The following is a 19,869-nucleotide window of genomic DNA, read 5'->3' on the forward strand; positions in this document are numbered from 1 at the left end:
TTTCCCATCATTCCCCATTAGCCCTGTATATATAACCCCCTTTGTGTCTGGTCTTGTTGCCAGTTCGCTGTTGGTAAAGACTCATGTCAGGTAGGCTGCTTCATTTCATCTGTCACGTGTTGGTAAAGGTGTTTAGGGTTTTCTGAAATGCTCATATGCCTCCTCTCTATCTCCTCAGGGTGACTCAGGGGGTCCGATGGTGAACCAGCAGGGCTCTGTCTGGGTCCAGTCTGGAGTTGTTAGTTTTGGTTTTGGCTGTGCTCGGCCCAATCTGCCTGGAGTCTACTCCAGAGTGTCCAGGTACCAGTCCTGGATCAACTCCCACATCAGCTCTGATAAGCCAGGCTTTGTCCAGTTCACCTCCAGTGGGCTGGATGCTGACAGCAGCTACACCTGTCCTGGTGTCCAAGCTGCCACAGCAACAAAACCAACCACTACTACCCAAACTGTTACCAGTCCTGCAAGTAAGCGTCCTGAAAAAAAGTGTAATATACATTTCTCACTGTTAGATTTTCCCTCTGTCGTTCATTTTTCTATTGTTTTTTTAAATGTTTCTACAGGACCGGTGTGTGGTAAAGCTCCTATGAACAGTCGTGCTCCTGGTGACAGTGGTGTTGTATCTGGAGGAACGTGGCCCTGGAAGGTTAGTCTCTACAAAAATGGGGTCTACACTTGGGAGGAACTTTGATTTCTCACACATTTGTTCTCACTTCTGCCTAGTGCTTCTCTACTTAAGTATAAAAACATTATTTTGCTATTATTAAGCTTTCACCACTCATCTTCCTTCTCTAAATACTTAAAATACTCAGGTCACTTGTCAGGCACTTCCAAAGTGTCTCCAAAGTGTCCATGTGTCTCCATGAATCCAGTTAAATGAAGGACAACTTTTGTGTTATTTATTCAATATGTTGCTTATACTCTGCTGTCTTTCTACATAAACTGTGATGATGACTCAAAAGATCTTATATTAATAAGACAAATGAAAAGCATTTTTAATCACATATATAATATCTATGAAGCATAAAAAAGTGTCTCTTAGCATAAAATCTGAATACTTAACTAGATTTAATTTCAGCATTTTTACATTTCAATATCTGATGAAAACCAGAATCCATGTGATGAAACTGGTTTGTTTTCATCATACAACAGATTCTGCAAATTAACATGCACAGCTTGCAGACCACAAATTGGCTACTTCCTGTAGATTAAGGCAAGGCAAGTTTATTTGTATATCACCTTTCAACAACAAGGGAATTCAAAGTGCTTTTCACAAACATTAAAAGTATTAGAAAGAGACATATATAAAATGACATATACATATAACATTTTAGAATTGTAAATGAGAAGATAAAATATTAAAAAAATATATCAAATAGAAATGACAGTACAATATTAAAAATGATTGTTTATCTCTACCACTCAACAGGAGATTCTCTCTTCCACTGATTATTAAGGAAAATATTAGTTCATCGCCTCATTGCAGTATTGCCCTATGTGGCAGCGGCACAACCGGCATCGTGTTTTTTAGGAAAAAAATGCGGCATCTTTAGACGAGAACTGAAAAGCAGTGGCAAGCAAAAAAGTCTTCAGTTTTAAAAGTTGGAAAGAGATCTCCACCGCTCTCTACTTTCCATATTTTATCACACGTGCATGTGTGGGATGTTAGCAGTTCAAACTGTGAGTGATTTTTCCCTGATCACACTATTTATTAGAATCATGTTACGGGCCTGAAGAGGTAAAACTCTTTGGAATCGGCAATAGTGACTGAATGAGCAAATCTGATTTCACTGTTGCGGTGCAAATATTTCTACAATACAAAACATTTGAATTCCTAAAAAGCTAAAAAGTACAAGTATAATAATAATAATAATAATAACGTTCTTCTGCTATCAGCTGGCCAATGTATTGAATCTTGAGATAGCCCGTGTCTGTGTGACATCCACTATTGTTATTCTGGTGGGGGAGCGTCTCCTTCAGCCCCTGGATCCGCTGCTTCTTCGTTCATCATTGACTTGTATTTACTCTTGAAAAATCCAGCCTGAGAGGAAAAAATAAGGAATTGCATAATAAATGAAGGACAAAAAAAATACAAAAATCTTTGCCCCAATACCACATCTCAATATGGCTTCATTGCCCTATAAAGCTGCATAATAACCTGACACAGTGCATGTTCAGTGTCTCACCTTGTACAAGGCGGCAGTGAGTAGCGCCAGTAGAGCCAACCCTCCCAGAGATCCTCCAACAATCTCTTTGGTAAAGTCTGGTTCAGAATACACTTCTACTATTGCCTCAATCTGAGAGGTGAAACAACAGAATATAGGTCAAACTTTAACCTCTTTTCAAACACGAAGAAATAAAAAAAGGTGTAATCATTACCTTACGAACAGGAGGGTTGTTATTAGATGCAGAAGAAACAAAGATGTACTGATTTCTGTTGTACTCCAGACTGGCTGTGCTGGTCAAGAGGAATTTGGCAGATTGAAGTCTGATCTGTTTGAGGAAAAGGGATGTGATTTAATATTGTTAATGTCAGTAGAGAATAAATATTCATATAGATACTTTAACACAGCCAGGAGCAGTTGTAATATTTTAAATGTATCATTTAAAATGCGTATAAAACATTCTTCAAAATGATGCATGCACATCAGTTACCTGCTCTATCCATCTAGAACTAATGTTGGCAGAGATTTTGTACTCTTTCCGCTCCAGTCTTTCCATGAACCTGCTGCACTTGAACACTGCGCACCAGGCTACAGAGCAGTCCTGTTGGTCATTCAAAGAAGGCAAAAAGATCATTAGTCCAGATCACAGCCCTCTATCCCCCTTTCTCGCTCACCATTTCTTTCTTATCCTATTCAACCTTTTTTTCTCATAACTGAAATGTACCTTTTTCACACTCTTTTGTCTCATACATTTGTACATAGTGTTAACATGTCTTTATTCTAATTTATTAGAGTGATATCTATTATTATTTTGTTTGTTTTGTTTTGTAGCCTGTAGGTAAAATTCATGAATGTGAAATAATTTGTCAGAATGACCCATATGAGTACTTTGCAGTACAGAGAGGAACGTTCTACAAATAGCACACATGTCATTATACATACAGGTATGATTTGTGCTTGTAAAAGAAAAGGGCTTCATTTTTCGGTCAATTTATGCTACAAAACCAATGATCTAGGTTTAGGGCAAAAAAACTTCCTGGTAAGGCGTTAAATAAAAGAAGCCTGAATAAAATAAAATCCAATTAAAAAAAGAAAATTGTTACATAGATGTAACTCCTGTTCTATGAGTATATGCGTAGTCCTTTCTGATTGGTGGTAGCAGTATACTTACCACTAACTTATTTTTCTGTATCTCATCAACAAAATCAGTGACTTTAGGCTTTTTATCTTCTCCGTCTCTTTGGCAATCCGGAATCTGAAACGGAGCCGATTCACGTCAGTTTAACAGAGAACCAGATGTGGTCGCTGTTGAACAGCAGCCAGGCTGTAGCTGCATGAAAGCTGCAATATTTGAGACATTTTTGAGGTTCCCACATTACCTCAAAACTGCTCGAATCGCTCCAGATGTCTTTGTCACCGAGCTTCATTGGCACCATTATCACCACAGTGAAATTTAGTGCTCTGTTGTCATTTGTAAGCTAACAGAAGGGTTGAATAGAAAAGAGTGGTAGTTAATAAACTGACGTAATGAGCATGAAAGTGAAGTCTGAAGATTATATGATAAGATGTTTTACCACAACTGATTGTTGGACTGGTTTCTGCAAATCATTCTTTCCGAAAGTGAAATTGCTGTAGCTGAGGGTACTAAACAGACATAACAAACATTTGAGTAATATTATAGGTAATAAAATAGCTTCAAAGTATGATCACTTTTTAAATAATTTCTTTTGTTTCATATTGAGCGACACAAACCTTTCAATTGTAGCAAAAATGCTGTACTTGACATCAATCTCTTTGATTTTGTAGAGTTGGCTTGAGGTGGAGTGCTCCAGATTCCCACTGAAGGAGAAGTGAAATTACTCAATTACAAATGGAAATAGAAATATTGCACATTTATAATGCAGGAGCCTGAGCAGTACCTGGTAGCATTTGCAGTGATAAAGATGCTTTTGTCCAGTTGACTATTGGTTTTAATCCCATAGGAGACAATGAACAAAACCTAAAATGACATGGAGAGGGATTAGATCGTCTTTTTTGTCTGTAGCAGTGAGAAAAGATCATTTTGTCCTAACAAACAAACCTTTGCGTTGCTCTTGAATATAGGCTTGTCAACACTGCAATCTGTCCTTCCTCGCGATAAGCCGTCTTCACTGTCCAAGGAGTTGCACTCGATTCTTCCCTTTATTGCAAATACATTTTTAAAAAGTAAGTTATTTTAAAAAGTGTGACCTGAGAAAGCAGCTCAGCAGAGATGAAGTGAACTTGACCTGGAAGCCTTACCTGCAGGATGGTAAACTTCCTGTAGGAGAGTCCGGCTGGGTATGTGAGAATGACCTTGCTGTTGTAGGAGTCTTCCTCTCTGTTCTCCACTGAGACGGTGACATCCAACAGTTCATCAATGCCCACTTTGACCTCTGAGGAACTGACGGATTATGGGAAAAGAGAAAAGTGAAGGTTGAAGAAAACAAGACAAAGGTCCACAGTTTTGAACATGTGAGCACACACTGAAATGAGGCTTTACATTTTTAATTCACCTGGTAAAGCTGAAATCCACTTTCAGGTTATCTACACATTTGTTGTCCATGCCGCAGTTGATCTGGAACCCTAACTGTGAAAGAGAGAAAGACATAAACCATGTTTGATCAGAACCAGTACACATGACAGATAAATATGGAGGACAGATGCTGCCAAAATAGATAAATGAATAGATATTCCATTGAAGGTACCACAAATAAGCCTTTAATTAGTTCTTTAAATGTAACAAAAATATAATAATTTTGTTTTAATTTGCTTCTTCATTCATTTAGCTTTGTATGTTTTCCCCTATAAGGCATGGCATGCTGCAGGGCTCTCCAGAGACTATGAAGTCATGAATGTGTTGGACACATTAGCAAGGTTTTTTTTAGAATACTTACAGGATGAAAAGTTGATGTCTGTGCCTGAAGCGCTAGACTCGGACGCAGATTTTGGTCCCAAGGCAAACCATCAAAGGAGAATCTGAGTTCATTGGAAAGTGCATTGAGAGCATCATCCGTGCAAGCCTGCAAGAAAAGGGCACTGTTGCTGTGTTTTTCAAGTTGCAGAATGTACAACATTTAACATTGTGTATGTCTAACAACTCACCTCAACATTGAAAATCACCTGGTGGCACTTAGGTCGTCGTGCAAAGTCAAGATTAACTGCTCCAGGAATCTCTCGTTGTTGTTTCGTAGTCATATAAGCTCGGTTGTTTGGCACTTTGCGCGTGGCGTCCAGAGTTAAATTATATGTAACCCTTGCTTGAACTTAAACATATTAGTTTCATTAAGAGGTCACTCATGTACACACACAATTATTTAAATGGGTTCATAATAACGGTGCAAATCATATAGTTAAGCAGTGATTCACTAAAGCATGAAGAGAAAATGAAGGATTTGTCCACCATCAACAAATTATCTCTATGACTTCATGTGACTAGTTCACATTCAACAGATCAACAATTAGCGTTATCTGTGTTGTGCCTGAACTTAAGCTTTGCAAAATGAAAGCCTGCAGGCAGAAGCTGAGCTGGCCTTCTTGCTGCTGGACTCGTAACTTATATTAGCTGGCTTGCTATGTCTTGTGTTGTTGCACTTGTCGTTCGGCTGTGTAAGCAAAGATGTCAACTGGTTTTTGATCGTATAATCACACAGAAATGGATGTGTAAAGCTTTTAATACAACAACAGCAGTGTGGAAGTGATCTATACAACAACAATTCCACGTAATGTTTCTTTAAGTATATGCTTTGTACCCTCATGATAAAGCTTTAGCCTTAAATACATGGACAGTGGAAAATAATGTACCGTTGTTCACTGAAGAGTGTCTGGTCATGATAAAGCAGATGTTAGCTTGGAATTCCAATGCTGATGAGCAGTCTGAGCTGGTAGGGATTTGGTTTGGGCTGAACACCACTGTAGCTTCTACCATTACGATAGGCTTTGATCTGGAAATGGAGAGAGCAGGAACATTTGGATACGTTTAGGCTTTGTTATCAGTAAACTAGCAGAAATCCAAACTGGTACATCCAGTGACATCCAGTGAAGAGTTCTGTCCTGAATTGGCAAAAAGACACTGAATTACTGTTGCATGTTGGACTTACCGGAGTAAAACAACTGCACCCTTCGAACCCACCGCCAGGTCAGGCAGACTGTCCATACTTTGGTCAAAAGATGTCTGACTGATTGATATGCCAAAAAACTTCAGTCCTGGTCGGACTTCAGAGCCAGCAATTCTCTATCAAAATGGAAATATTTTAATTCATCAACTTGATTTAACTCGATTTGGATCTGTTGAATCTAAATTCGATCTTGCTCACCTGTGAATATGCTGAACTAATTCTTGCTCCTTCGCCATGGAATATGTAGATGCTGCCTTGCCCGTCATTTTCCAAAGGGGCTCCAACCGCCAAGTCTTTGAGACCATCCGTGTTAAGGTCGGGCAGCACAGCAAGAGAAGACCCAAACCTTGCTTTGTCATAGGCATCCCCTTTCAATATTAATGGAGAATCATCTAAGTGGCACTCGACATTCTGGTGAGAATAAAAAAAGAAAAGGATGAGAGTCAGTGTTTGCATGGCCCTTAAAAAATACTGAATACATTAATTTAATGAAACCAGATAATAATGTAATTTACCAAACCAGATAAGCTGCAAGCGTAAACTCTTCCCTCTCTATCAGAGTCCACGAACATTGGGGCAGATATGAGGATTATGTCAGTGTAGCTGTCATCATCCACGTCCATCGCACAAACAACAGCCCCAAAATATTCACCGCTCTGAGACTGTTGAACAACAAGTGATCAATAAAAAAACAGGACATTTTTTATTTTAATTATGCTTCACGTTGACTTTTAGGACCTTCATAATAGTAAGCACGTACCTGCCATGGATCGGGATCGATCGTTTTCCGATGCTGGTGTTGGGAAACTACCATCACAGCTCCTCTGTGTTTATATCTTGGAGCACCAACAATTGTCAACATGCCTCGCCTCGTATTCCCAACTGCCATGGAGTATCCTAGAATAAAAGCAGTCAGTTAAAAGTCTAGCCAGCTGCTCTATTTATGCAGATTCTTGTTAGTTATTAACATCGCCTCTGCAGAAGTAAAACACAAAAACATTACATATTTTAGAATAAAAATAATCTTCCAAAAATGATCTCTCAGTTTAATAAGACCTATTAAGGAGATCTGGAAGTTCACATATTGGAAGTTCATATCACATGTGGCTAAAGTTTGTTATGCATAACTTTAAACCTTAAAATAATGTAACCGGGTGAATTTTATCATAATTTACTGCCAAGTTGTTAAGAAAAAGTAAGTTTGTTTTAAAGACACAAATACTGTTTTTTGTAAAAGAGCTGAAAACATGTTTATTCCTGCTGTGAAGTCGGGCATTTTAACATGGGGGGTCTATGGGGATTGACTCACTTTTGGAGCCAGCCTCAAGTGGCCATGTGAGGAATTTAATTTTTGATACTTGGACATTTGACAGAAATGTGTATATGGTCATGCTCCACGTACATTACCACAGTGTTTGCATTACATACACTGCTACTTGGAGCTCAATGCTAACATCAGGCAGGGAAATCTATTAACTTGGTTTTCATTCCTCTGACTGTAATGACAGACGCAAATGTGCAAATGTTCCAGAAATGCATGCTGCCCAATCAGAGACAGGCGCTATAACGGAGCATTTGAGGGTGAATAGGATATGAAGTATAGTTTATAACCGTTTATGAGAAAAAATAAGTCTCTTAATATATATAATTGAAGCATGTAAATATTTTCAAGTAGAAATATAACCAAATACAACCATGAACTTATGTAAGTATAATAGCTCCCCTTTAAACAAGAAAATATCTAATATTTCTTCACAATATTCAAGTCTTGACACTGTGAAGAGTCTTCATATTCATCTTCCTTTAAGACATTTGTAAAAACATTATGGTTTCTATACTCACTTTGCCTTTAAAATTAGATATTTCTATATTAACACAAATCATGAGTAAAATTCAGAGTGAGTAGATGCAGTGGAGCAGTGCAAAGACATGATGCATGTTTACATTTGTTTTGACGTTCTTACCCGCATAACTGTCAGACTCTATGTCAGGCTCATAGGAGTCCATCTTCTGCGCATTTGGCCTCATCTGGTATTTCAGGTAGCCTCCCTTCCACACATTAGCACCAACAATACCCATCTGAATTCCCTTCAATTTAAACAGAAGTCTTTTAAACAGATGTCTGATACACATTTCCACAAAACTAGTTTATTAATATATAAAAGTGTTTATTCTGTATATCTACTTTCCATAAACAAAGACGTGTTTATATGTATGTCTGCATTGTCTAGTGAATGTCTGGTGTTTGTTTGTTTGTTTGTTTGTTTTTGTGGGGTTTTTTTTTACCCCTGGCACATATACTGCACTGAATCCCTCTTGTGCCATTTCCATTTTCAGCGACTCTCCACTTGTTTGTGATCCTGTAACAGCAACAAAAAATAAATATTTCAGCAATGCAATCACTGCATTTCAGTTAATGCTTTCATAGAGCTGAATTACAAAGGAACCGTTCATGTTTAGCCTGAAATTGTGTGCAGGTAGAACTTTATATAAAATCTTTTTTTTATATAAACAATAGACAACTATACCTTCAATAGAGAAGATTTTGGCCTGCAAATTCTCCCTTATTCTTTCAAGAGCCTGAAAGTTCTGCACCCGAAACACTTGGTTAGCTTTGGGATCAGATGCAATCGTGTCCAGTTCATTTTTTGCATTTGGATCTCTAAATGCGTCCCCCACCTAGGATAATAAACACAAGTGTTTGAGGTGTTGTCCTGCACAACAGAGTTATTAGCTGCTTAAAGTCACAGGGAACTTACTCCGATAGCGAACCGAACAATCCTTTTCCTCTCAGCTAAGTTTGCTGCAGAGCTCAATTCATCCCGGTCATTGGATGCTCCATCGGTAATGACTATCAAGACCTTCTTCACATTTGACCTGGAACCTCTTGATGATGTGAAAACATTTTGCCTGTCAAAAGAAAGATGCAATGGATTTCACAGGAGTTTCATATGATACCAGCATCTTATCTGAGCCCACGAAAGCCTCTTATAGACAGTGATATCAACTGGGATCACAGGCGCATCTGCAGATCATTGGGTTAATCTAACTGTTGTAGCTAGAGATTTCATTTTCCCTTGAGGGTCTGTGGTTATGCCATTACTGCAGTATCACTGCAGAGATTTGTAAGAAAACATATTTAACAAGGTACAAAATAATAGTTGAACACATGACAAAAAGACTTAAAACTATACAGGACTGTTGGGATCTTGCCACATATGAATCTTGGGTTCATTTGTGGACTTTAACTGATGTGGACTAAAATGCAACAGCATTCTTATTCAACTCACAAAATGGCATTCCCCTCCATTTTGGGCATCTGGCAAGGAACAGAGAGATGTCTCTTTCCCAGGATGCCTTGCGTTTATGGCACCGACAGACCATCTCATTGGTCAAGGGACCTTTGACACCGCAGGTGGTCCACTGTCTAGACCAGATCTCTACCAGATTTTTTCTCTTTCTCTACTGACCTCCCTGCAGCCACACAAAGGGCCTGGTGCACAAGCTTGGTCCTGTGCTGTGCTCACCTCTCCTGGAACCAACTCTGACTCTAAACTGGTTGGATTATTGAACACACATTCATTGCAACTGCCAGAAAGACTTCCCTTCACGAACCAGAGCGAGCAAAACCTAATTTGCAAGATGGCAAATTATTGAAAACCAGCCTGCAACTAAGGCCCCGTTCACACAAGGACGGTCTCAACAGAAGACGCAAAAGTGGCGTCGCGTCTTCACTTTTTATTCCTCGTTTAGACGAGCATTTTCGGGAGGAAATCTGCGTGCATAAAAGTGATGCAAAAGTGTTTGAAATTCGATTGTATGCATGCCAGGCAGCATCACTTAAAGCCATAAGAGCATCTTTGGGCATGCAGAAGTTTTCACGCCACACATTTTCATCAGCTTCTCCTTCCACAAAGTTATCCACCATCACTAGATCTCCCAGGTCTCGTTTACAGCCGTCTGGCTCGCCTCCGACGAATTGCTGCATCCAAAATGTGATAGAGGTAATTACAGATCCTTCTCTGTTCACTAATACTATCTGTACATATCCTGTACATTTGGTGGAAAGACTCCTGTAAGTTTATTAGAGCTGCCAGAGCAGCTTGAAGGTCCGACGCATGGAAATAATCCCACGTTTGTTTATTTTCCTGTACTGGAGCATGTATGTGATGTAAACACATACGTGACGTGAGCAGATCAGATCAGAGTTTTGCGTCTTGTCAGTGTAGACGACACGCTACGGCGGAGTGTATTTAACTTTTCCACTTTGGAAGGTGGTTTCAGATTTTTGCGTCTTTAAGCCCCCAAAACGCCGTCACCGTCTAAACGAAAGGCACTTCCGATAAAATATTTTGTCGTTTTTACCCGCGAGCGTCCTCGTGTGAACGGGGCCTCAATCGGCAAAGAACTGCTTGAAGTCAACCTGATTCCGAACCTTCTTCACATAGGGAGGGATTTTTCCCCTTTCTCAACTTGACTGTTGGTAATTAACCTGAGCTTAGATAAGAAAATCAGCAAGAACTTGATTTGTAATCAACTATTTGGTTTATGTGTGTTTTAAGTATTATTGTTGTGATATTAGTGTAGCAACGTCATTTGAAGACATATGTTAATCTTGCTTTACACAGACATTTAGTCGTACATGTAAGCTAACTATACTAACTACTTTGACTTGCTCACACACTGATTGACATATAATATACTTTAAATTGATTTTTAACAAAAATTAAGAATTTGTAGAAGCTTGCACCAGCACATGGCCATTGCCCTCCAAGGCAGGAAAGGAAAGCCACTCCTCACAACAAACCATCCTTGTGAATTATAACTCTTTGTCTCACAGACATGTTCGGCCATGCGGCTTCACACACACACACACACACACACACACCGAAGGACCCACACAAGTGTTGCTCAGGTTCACCCTTACATATTTGAAATGCTTCTGGGAGGAATAGCATTTATGATAATGCCCTTTTTTCTCTCTTTTTTTCACATTTTTGATGCTCTGGCGTGAGGCATCCCATAACTGTCAGAGATAAAAAATCCATACATTAATAGTGCCCTGTGCAAGATATCATTTATTTACAAAAGAGGCATCCTAAAATCCCAACATGACAGAATTTTGGAGTTAGACTATTAAACTGTTTTTCTCCATTTCAGTGGTAGAGGATTTGTTGGGCGTTTCTCAAATCATCACTTGATGACACACTTGAGCTTCCTTATCATAACTCCCCACCAACACTATATAATATCTTTACTAACAGTGGCTAACATGGATACATTTACTTATTATTATTATTATTATTATTATTATTATTATTAACTCGTGTCAGCAGTCATAGCAACAGAATATTACAATGTCTGAAGTTATATCCCACATGCACGTAAATTCTGGAGCATTTTATGAACCTAAAAATAAACTGCTATTGTCTACAGGTGGTGGTGACTCTGACATGCAAGCTGATCTCTGCACTGCAGACCACCCAAACAGAAACACAAGAGAGAGAGGCAGAGAGCCAGTGTGACAGCAGCAGAGAGTCAGCAGAGAAGTTAGATATAAGATGTCATGTTTGCCCCCAGTTCTGATCCAAAATGTTTAATAACACATTCGTCTGTGCTGTGGAAAACTCAGATCACCTATATATTTTTTCCTTTACCCGCACTTTAAATGTAATAAAATGTATGCTATGGATTGCTGAGCAGTGGTTTTTCAGCTGGTTCCTATTTTATACTGCAGAAAGAACAAGGCGTCTGTGATCTCAAATGAAATTTCAGCAAAGGGAAGCTAAAACAAACTAAAAAGTTTTCCACACATAGCTACTTCACAATGAATTATCTTAGGACTAAAAGCTGAAAAAAAGTTTTAAAAGTTTCCATGAGTAAAACTTAAATGTCCTGTGCAGACAGGAGGGCAACATGATGACAACACTTACACGACATATTTGATGGCTGCGGCTGTGTACGTTGCGCCCTGGAGTTGCCCAATGTTATCAACTGCAGTCTCCCAAGATCCAGAGGGAAAATTATCAAAGTAATAATGGACTTTGGGATTGTAGGAGTACTGGGCAATAGCAAACTGCAAAAATAGGAGTTAAAAAATGAAGTCAAATTCAACAGTCTCTGAATGTAACATTCACTCTTACTCAGTCTGTGCTATACAGTCAAACTGACTCAACTAGAGGAATTCTTAGTTGACCATTGCTCATATGATTTATTTGACCAGTGGATTAGTTTATTTAATCTTCAGATTTATGAAACTGACTTAATACACAAATAATCATGCAAAATCATAACTTTAAATCTTGTGTTGACCAGATATGTGCTCATAAGTATCTTAGAAATAAGTAATGCAGCATGAGTTATTGACTAAAGATCAAAATGATAGTCGACTAATTGTTAAAACAGCATTACCTTTGTATCTACTGGCAGGAGTGAGCGGATCAGATTTTTCATAAAGGTCTTCATTGTTAGAAAATCCAGTGGGGATACACTACCGGAACCATCCAACAGAAATGCAATGTCTGCTGATTGGCACTCTGTGAAAGAGATGTCAGGTAACTTATAATTCAGGTTTTTTCACACAGTACACATCACATAAAGGCAGCAAAACAATGCAAGTTCTGGACTTTTCAATACATTGACAATAAGGACAACATAAACCTGAAGCTAACCTGAACCCAAAGCCTTTGCCTTAGAGTTCCTGAGAGTCCTGCAAAGCTGTGACCCCTTTAGTTTTCCAAATATTAGGTGAACCAAATATTTAAATGTTAATTATAGATGTTATATAATGTTAATTATAGAATAGATGATGCAAATTGGCTTTTTGCTCAGCCTCCATCATTCTGCTATAGAAGGAGACAATGAAAACATGTAAAGGAGAACATCCTGAGATGTCTTTGTACATTTATAGCACATTTGTGAAAGATTAACAGACTCTGTCAGCAGACAAAGAGACAGCCTTCCTTCCGATGACCTCAAAAGCTACTAGACTTATGCTCCTTCTCAACCAGCGTGACTGCTCAAGAAACCCTCTCTCAATCCTGCTGAAGTCGAGAACTATCGTCCTGTCTCACTTCTTCCATTCCTATCCAAAACTATTGAACGGGCGGACCCAAATCCATCTGATTTTAAGAGCGGTCACTCGACTGAAACTGCTCTATTGTCTGTGACAGAAGCCTTAAGAGAAACGAGCAGCAGCAAAGCATGACATCAACATCAACATTGACCCCCTGTGTCTTGCCCCCACCAGGGTGGTGAGAAACTTAGGGGTGATGATTGATGACCAACTCACCTTTTCCAGTCATGTTGCCTTAGTTACCCGATCATGCCGCTTTGCACTTTAGAACATCAGAAAAATCAGACCTTACCTAACTCAACATGCCACTCAACTCCTGACACAAGTTGTTGTCATCTCAAAACTCGACTACTGTAATGCCCTCCTGACAGGCCTGCCAGCCTGCACAGTAAAACCCCTTCAGATGATCCAGAACGTGGTGGCGTGCCTGGTCTACAACCAGCCAAAAAAGGTCACATGTCACACTGCTGCTCATCGAGCTCCACTACCTGTTGCAGCCCGCATCCAATTCAAATCTCTAATGCTGGCCTATAAAGTTGTCTCCGGTACTGCACCTACCTACATGAATGCCCTGATTCAGGCATATGCTACCTCACAACCGTTGACTCTTCCAATGAACGGCGCCTGGCTCTGCCACCCGTTTGTTGAAGGTAATCCAAACTCTTTGCATTTCTTGTTCCCCGTTGGTGGAACGCACTACCAGTTCCTACCAGAGCAGGGGCGTCCCTCTCTACCTTTTTAAAAAAACTCCTGAAGACCCAGCTCTTCAGAGAGGACCTTCTCTCCAAGCACCAAACGACAATTGTACTCCTTAAAGAATCGTCACTAGTACTTATTGGTGAACTAACGACTCTTATCGCAATATGCCTTGATTGTTTCCCTTTTTCTGTAAGTCAATTTGGATAAAAGCATTTTCTAAATGACTGAATGTAAATGTAATCTTCGCAACCTTTACCCTAATACATACACTAATTTCACATGCTGTTAGTTGTTGTTGTTAGTTAGTTTTGTTCCTTTCGGTAGACAATAAGAAACATGGACTTACTGATTTTTAAAAATGTATTTGTAAATGGTTCTATCGCTATTCTTAATGCTCATGTCTGTATTGTCACAGCATGCTTTATTGAGTTAAGTTACAACAAAATGCACACTATGTTAATTGTGTTGAATCATTATGTTTATTATTCAATATTTACCTTTTGCAGAAGAAGGGACAGGACCTGTAACTCTGTCAAAACTGTCTATCTCCATGCACATACCACTGTACATGGTGATACTTCTGCAGTCCTTTGGGATGGTTGGGCCACATGCCTGTAAAGAGTTAAGTCCTGGTCAGTAGTCCTGGGCAATCTTTTCCGCTATTTTTGAGGATTTTCCAACGTTAAATTGTAAATATTTGCAGTTTATCAGCTCACCACAGTGTTAAGTGTAGTAGGATCACTTGCCATCGTCATACCAAGAGACATGTTCACTGCATACGCTGGCACTGCATTAAAAAAATTTGTCAGTTGTTAAAATACAGTTTTTCAGTATGGAGGCCAAAAGGTAACAAGTTGAAAAATAAATATATAGGATCATAAAAACATATATACATAATACATAAATATTGTGCTATTAAAAGTACCAAAAATAAATTAAGGTATTAAGAATGGGTTTATTTACCTTATTCATTTATTTACCTTTTGTGTACATTTTTCTATTTATTTACTGTTCCATAAAATTTTCCATTTCATTTATTTTCATGAAGACATCAATCATCTAATAGCTTAGAAATAATAAAAATAGAATAAATAAACTGCAAAATCAATAACTATATTTGAAAATAATTTAAAATATTTTTTTAAAAAGTAAGATGTATAAATACATTTAAAAATGAAAATAAATAAAAGGAAAAAATAAATAGGATATTTATTAAACAGGGGTATTACTATGAAGGTAAATAAATGAAAGAGCAAATTAAAACAAAAATATCAATTTATGTCACATTTTACCAATTACTGAATGCCTACATTTAAGAAAAACATATTTGGTGCATTATTAATTTATTTGTAATTTAATGTATTTATTAATTTACTTAATTTTGGCATATACTCCATAATTCAGGACAGTTTGTATTAGCAGCACAACATTCGTCTGAATACAAGCTTCCTTATGTGAACTGTTCACTATATTAACTATTAGCAACATTCGTCAGTTCAGTGTGTTCTCTCCAAAACTCTCTTCCTACCACATTAACTACCTAATGACTATATATACTTTTGTAACGACAGCATTAAAACTTTCCAATATAGCAAGTTATTCATTTTAGGCCATAAAATATGCAACAACGAAAGGAAGTTGTATATTTAGAATATATTTTCAGGAAGCTATGTCAGTATATTTCCTAGAATTATTCTGTCCACATCTTGATCCCATCTGTTGAAAAACTGCTCTTTAGAATTAATACCCAGTCCCCTAATGCTTGTATTACCTTACTAATTGCAAGTAATCACATTCCTTGCTTTTAAAATACCTTTTTTTTTTAAAACATAACTTAAGATTTATCATTTTTAATGAGTGTTTGAAAAGGAGAAGTTGCTTACGTGGAACTGAAACTTCTCTGCAGCCTCCGTTGGTAGAGCATCTAAATATTTGCCCCTTTCTTCCTTGTGAATACTGTGCAAGAGGAGCACTAACCAGCAGGCTGAGGAAACACAACCAGACAAACATGTGAAAGAGCAGTGTAGCTAAATGAATCCCACTTCATGTCACACGCACACACACACACACACACACACACACACAGACAGGACACACTCTATTAGTCTATGAGCCAACATCCATGCTTTGACTTACTCTAATCGTCTCTGCACCACCTGGTATCCAAAACCTTCAGCAGGGTTAGTCAGGGTTTTCCAAGCCACGGGATCGATATTAAAACAAAGTGCAGCTGTTAACACTGAGGAGAGAAGAAGGAACAACTTGATTTAAAGCCAAGGATTTTCAATTTCTGTTTTGATTATTTTAGCCAACTGTCTTGGACTCCGGCTTGTATTTGCTGCATTTAGTGCATTTATATTTATAGTGTATTAGTGTGAACTGATGTCTGCCACGGTGTCTTTTCTGATAAAAACCACTAGGGAGTGCTAACGTCAGGTTGTGTTTTAATTCTGCACAAGAAGGTTCTTTCCTCATTTTATAAACATATGGTCTTTAAACAATGGCCTATGTCATTTTTTGACCAAAAATATTTTTTGCCTAAAACATCTCCTCATGATGCTGACCACCTATCACCAGAAAAAGAAAAAAAATGACATAGGCTATTTTTTTAAGAGGGTGTCTATATTCAAGATAACATTTTTGAGACAGTTATTTGAATCTTTTTGATTTGACTTTTGTTTCTGATTCTCTCTAACATTTCTTCTATTCTTTAATAACAGAAACAAGACACTCTGTGTCTTAAAATACTGAATACTAATACTGTTTTAAATGGCAACACGTAGGAAGTCTTCCTTCTTAATTTGCTTTTACATGGGATTTCCTGACATCAAGTTATTTTGGTCGCACAAAAATGCCTTCCTGTTTTTTCTTTCTTTTTCTTTCTTCCTTTTTTGTTGCCTTTTTTGGCCATAGCTTGAGGTTTTCTAAAAATGGTCAATGTGATACACACACCTTGACTATCTGACAAAATATTTCTGCATGGTTACCAGAAATTCTGTGAATAGATTAAAGGTTAAAAGGTCCTCTAATGAATCTGTTGACAGTAAATGTTGGTCTCATCATAGCATGACAACAGTTCTTCTGTCATGGTAAATAACCACATACTGATTTTATCACTGAGACACTAACGCCCTAAGGTTCTGCTTTTTGTGTGTGACCAGTACTGTACAGTCTTACTTAGTCACTGCAGGATATCTGGCTTCATAGAGACAGTCACAGAAATTAGTTATTTCCTGATATCCATTTCTGTTGTGTTGTAGTCTTGATCATCATCCACTAAATATATATTAATCAAGTGGTTGCAGGAAGTCTGTCACTTCTGTCACCACCCGCTCAGGGTGTAAAATGTTGGTCCAGATAGTTGTGTGACACCACTATCAAACCCCATCATGTTTACTATTATGAGCCAAGTGATGTTACCCTACATAGACTAAGAGGATAAATATAGAGAAGTAGCTCTTCATAAAACTTTTCTTTCACTTCAACTTTTTAGAGCTCAAGACAAATCTATTTGTATAGGTCAAGCCCAAAGCTGCAACTTCTACTGGTAAAAAACTTAACCAGCTCAGAAGTGTCAAAAACTGCAGTTCCTTGAATGACCCCTTGAGGCTTGTTCCAGAAACAACTTTATTCCCATAGACCCCCATGTTAATATGCCCAACTTTATAGCAGAAATAGATATATTTACAGCCTGGTACAAACAACAGATTTCGGTCTCAATAGCTAATTTTCCCCTTCAAAACAACTTTACAGGGGTAAATTGTTATATAACTACACTCTACACTATACACAACTATACTTTTATAAAGTTATGCATAACTGGGGATGTGGCTGCTTTGAGTGACAGGCGGGTGCTGTCATCTAACCCTAACCCATTTCCGGATTAGCTGGAGGTTATGTGGCTGCCACAATGGTAACAGCTGGGGCCCATATGTCATATACAGTAATGGTCACGCCAATTTTTGTGCTTTTCCGAATTTTAAAAGATGTTTCCAATCATCACCAAATATGGCATATGGCATGATGAGTCAAAACATGAAGTGTTAACATTTTTGCAAACACACTCTTTAATACATCAAATTATGGATTTCAATAGTCAATGGTGCTCTAACATCACAAGTTCAAATGATCCTTTTTTTTTTTTACAAAGCCCTAATGTTCCCAACTAACCAAATCATTTTCTATATTAAAATGAAAAAAATGAGGAAGGAGCTGACTCAGCTACTCATGACATAGAAAGGCTCAAAGAGGATGAAATACAAATGTAGAATTGATCATCGTAACTGTTTTTCTACATAGTTTTTATTGCATGTTAATATTTTATTTATGGTGGTTTTTAAATAACACAAATAATTCATCACCATAAGTTACACAATAAGCATGCTACAGGAAGACAACTTAGTAATAAAATGTCATAAATAAAATAAGAGGAGCCTAGTTTCACTACTGGCACAAATATGTTTAAAAAGAGACAAAATCAAAAGATAAAAACTTGTCTTACCTGACAAATATATTGCTGTAGTAATTATCCGGCCCATTGTGATGCTCCCATGGAAAATACTACAAGCCTGATGTATTCTCTGAGCTCATAGACATTTATTTGTGCTTTCAGACGACCTAGTGACTTTTTCTACCACAGAAACTGTCAAGGAGGGGGATGTCGAAAGCAAAATGCAGAATTTATAAGGTGTCTGCTCGGAGCTAAGGCAGCCAGTTAGAGGAACCCTTGTGTAGGAGGTGTTTCAACACTTTCTGTTTTATATGGGCATACTACATGTCGTCACATGACACACATAGCTATTATTTATTTTAGATCTGATCACCCACGCAAAGACAAAGACTAAGACATGAGTCCAAACACTTCTTATTCAACATGTTATATTTAAGATCAGAGTGGTGTAGTGGATACTGACAATAATTTAGATACAAGGTAAATTAATAATGATTAAGATAATGACACTAGTTACAGCTCGTGTGGTGCTAAATTCCTAGCTGGAAACAAAAAGGAACCTCATGTTCTGTGTTTTTATTCAGACAAAAGAAGTGTGAAAAAGTGTTTTCATCAAACCTCGAACATGTTTTCATCACTTTATATGTAACAGAGCAGCAAGGAGACCACTCAGGCATTCAGCTAGAACACTGTATGAATTCATATACACAGCGCTGCTTTCCTTGAGATATTAACATACTTCCTTTTTACAAACAGTGCCGTTGTTATCTCGTGTCTCCTTCAGAGACCTGTTGAAGAAGAGAAGAAGTTTCATGTCATTTCACAAACAAACTTGAATTGATTGTCTGGCCTAACTTCACTATATAGCTAAATGAACATGCAAAAAAAAAACACTGTTCGAATGAGCCTCTTCATGACAAGAAAACCTAAAAATAAAAAGATCCATTTCTCCTTTTTTACAAAACTTCCTCTGCACTGTCTCATCCAATCTGTGAACCTGCGTGCCATAAGAGGCTATGCTTGATGATTTTATACATATCGTCTCTTCATGTTTAGTCTACATTCCGCCTACTATTCATTTAAAAATATGAACTTCATATGAATTAAACAACTCTGTCTTCTAAAAGTTATGTTTTCATATATCTAAAGTGCATTCTTAATTCAGTATTGAGGGATACATTCCTTCTTTCTTTTTTACTTTTTAGAAACATTTGGTCAACATTTACAGTCTTCGCAGTTTATAACATATTGAGTGAATTGTGGTTTTGGTTTTTTTAATAAAAAATAAAAGTTAATGCTAACTACTGACTTCAACAAACAAATGTTATGAACAAAGCAATTTCATTG

At 37.8% G+C, this 19,869-nt stretch overlaps 1 protein-coding gene across 1 annotated transcript; it reads right to left on the reverse strand.

Moving 5' to 3' along the window:
- Positions 1-931: 931 nt before the first annotated feature.
- On the reverse strand, positions 932-18,776 carry LOC131959962 (integrin alpha-M-like). Its single transcript, XM_059325174.1, has 30 exons — positions 18,574-18,776; positions 16,209-16,311; positions 15,956-16,056; positions 14,789-14,859; positions 14,570-14,684; positions 12,710-12,834; positions 12,232-12,374; positions 9,058-9,208; positions 8,827-8,977; positions 8,585-8,658; positions 8,263-8,386; positions 7,059-7,195; positions 6,814-6,960; positions 6,497-6,709; positions 6,281-6,414; positions 5,985-6,124; positions 5,286-5,446; positions 5,078-5,203; positions 4,697-4,770; positions 4,443-4,584; positions 4,243-4,341; positions 4,082-4,161; positions 3,915-4,001; positions 3,737-3,806; positions 3,542-3,640; positions 3,334-3,417; positions 2,653-2,763; positions 2,377-2,490; positions 2,184-2,294; positions 932-2,038 (listed from the first exon to the last, which is right to left on the reverse strand). The coding sequence occupies exons 1-30, from the start codon at positions 18,608-18,610 to the stop codon at positions 1,949-1,951; spliced, it is 3,414 nt and encodes a 1,137-aa protein (XP_059181157.1). The 5' UTR covers positions 18,611-18,776; the 3' UTR covers positions 932-1,948.
- Positions 18,777-19,869: the final 1,093 nt, after the last annotated feature.

This window comes from Centropristis striata, chromosome 21, assembly GCF_030273125.1.
Source record: "Centropristis striata isolate RG_2023a ecotype Rhode Island chromosome 21, C.striata_1.0, whole genome shotgun sequence".
Taxonomy (NCBI): domain Eukaryota; kingdom Metazoa; phylum Chordata; class Actinopteri; order Perciformes; family Serranidae; genus Centropristis; species Centropristis striata.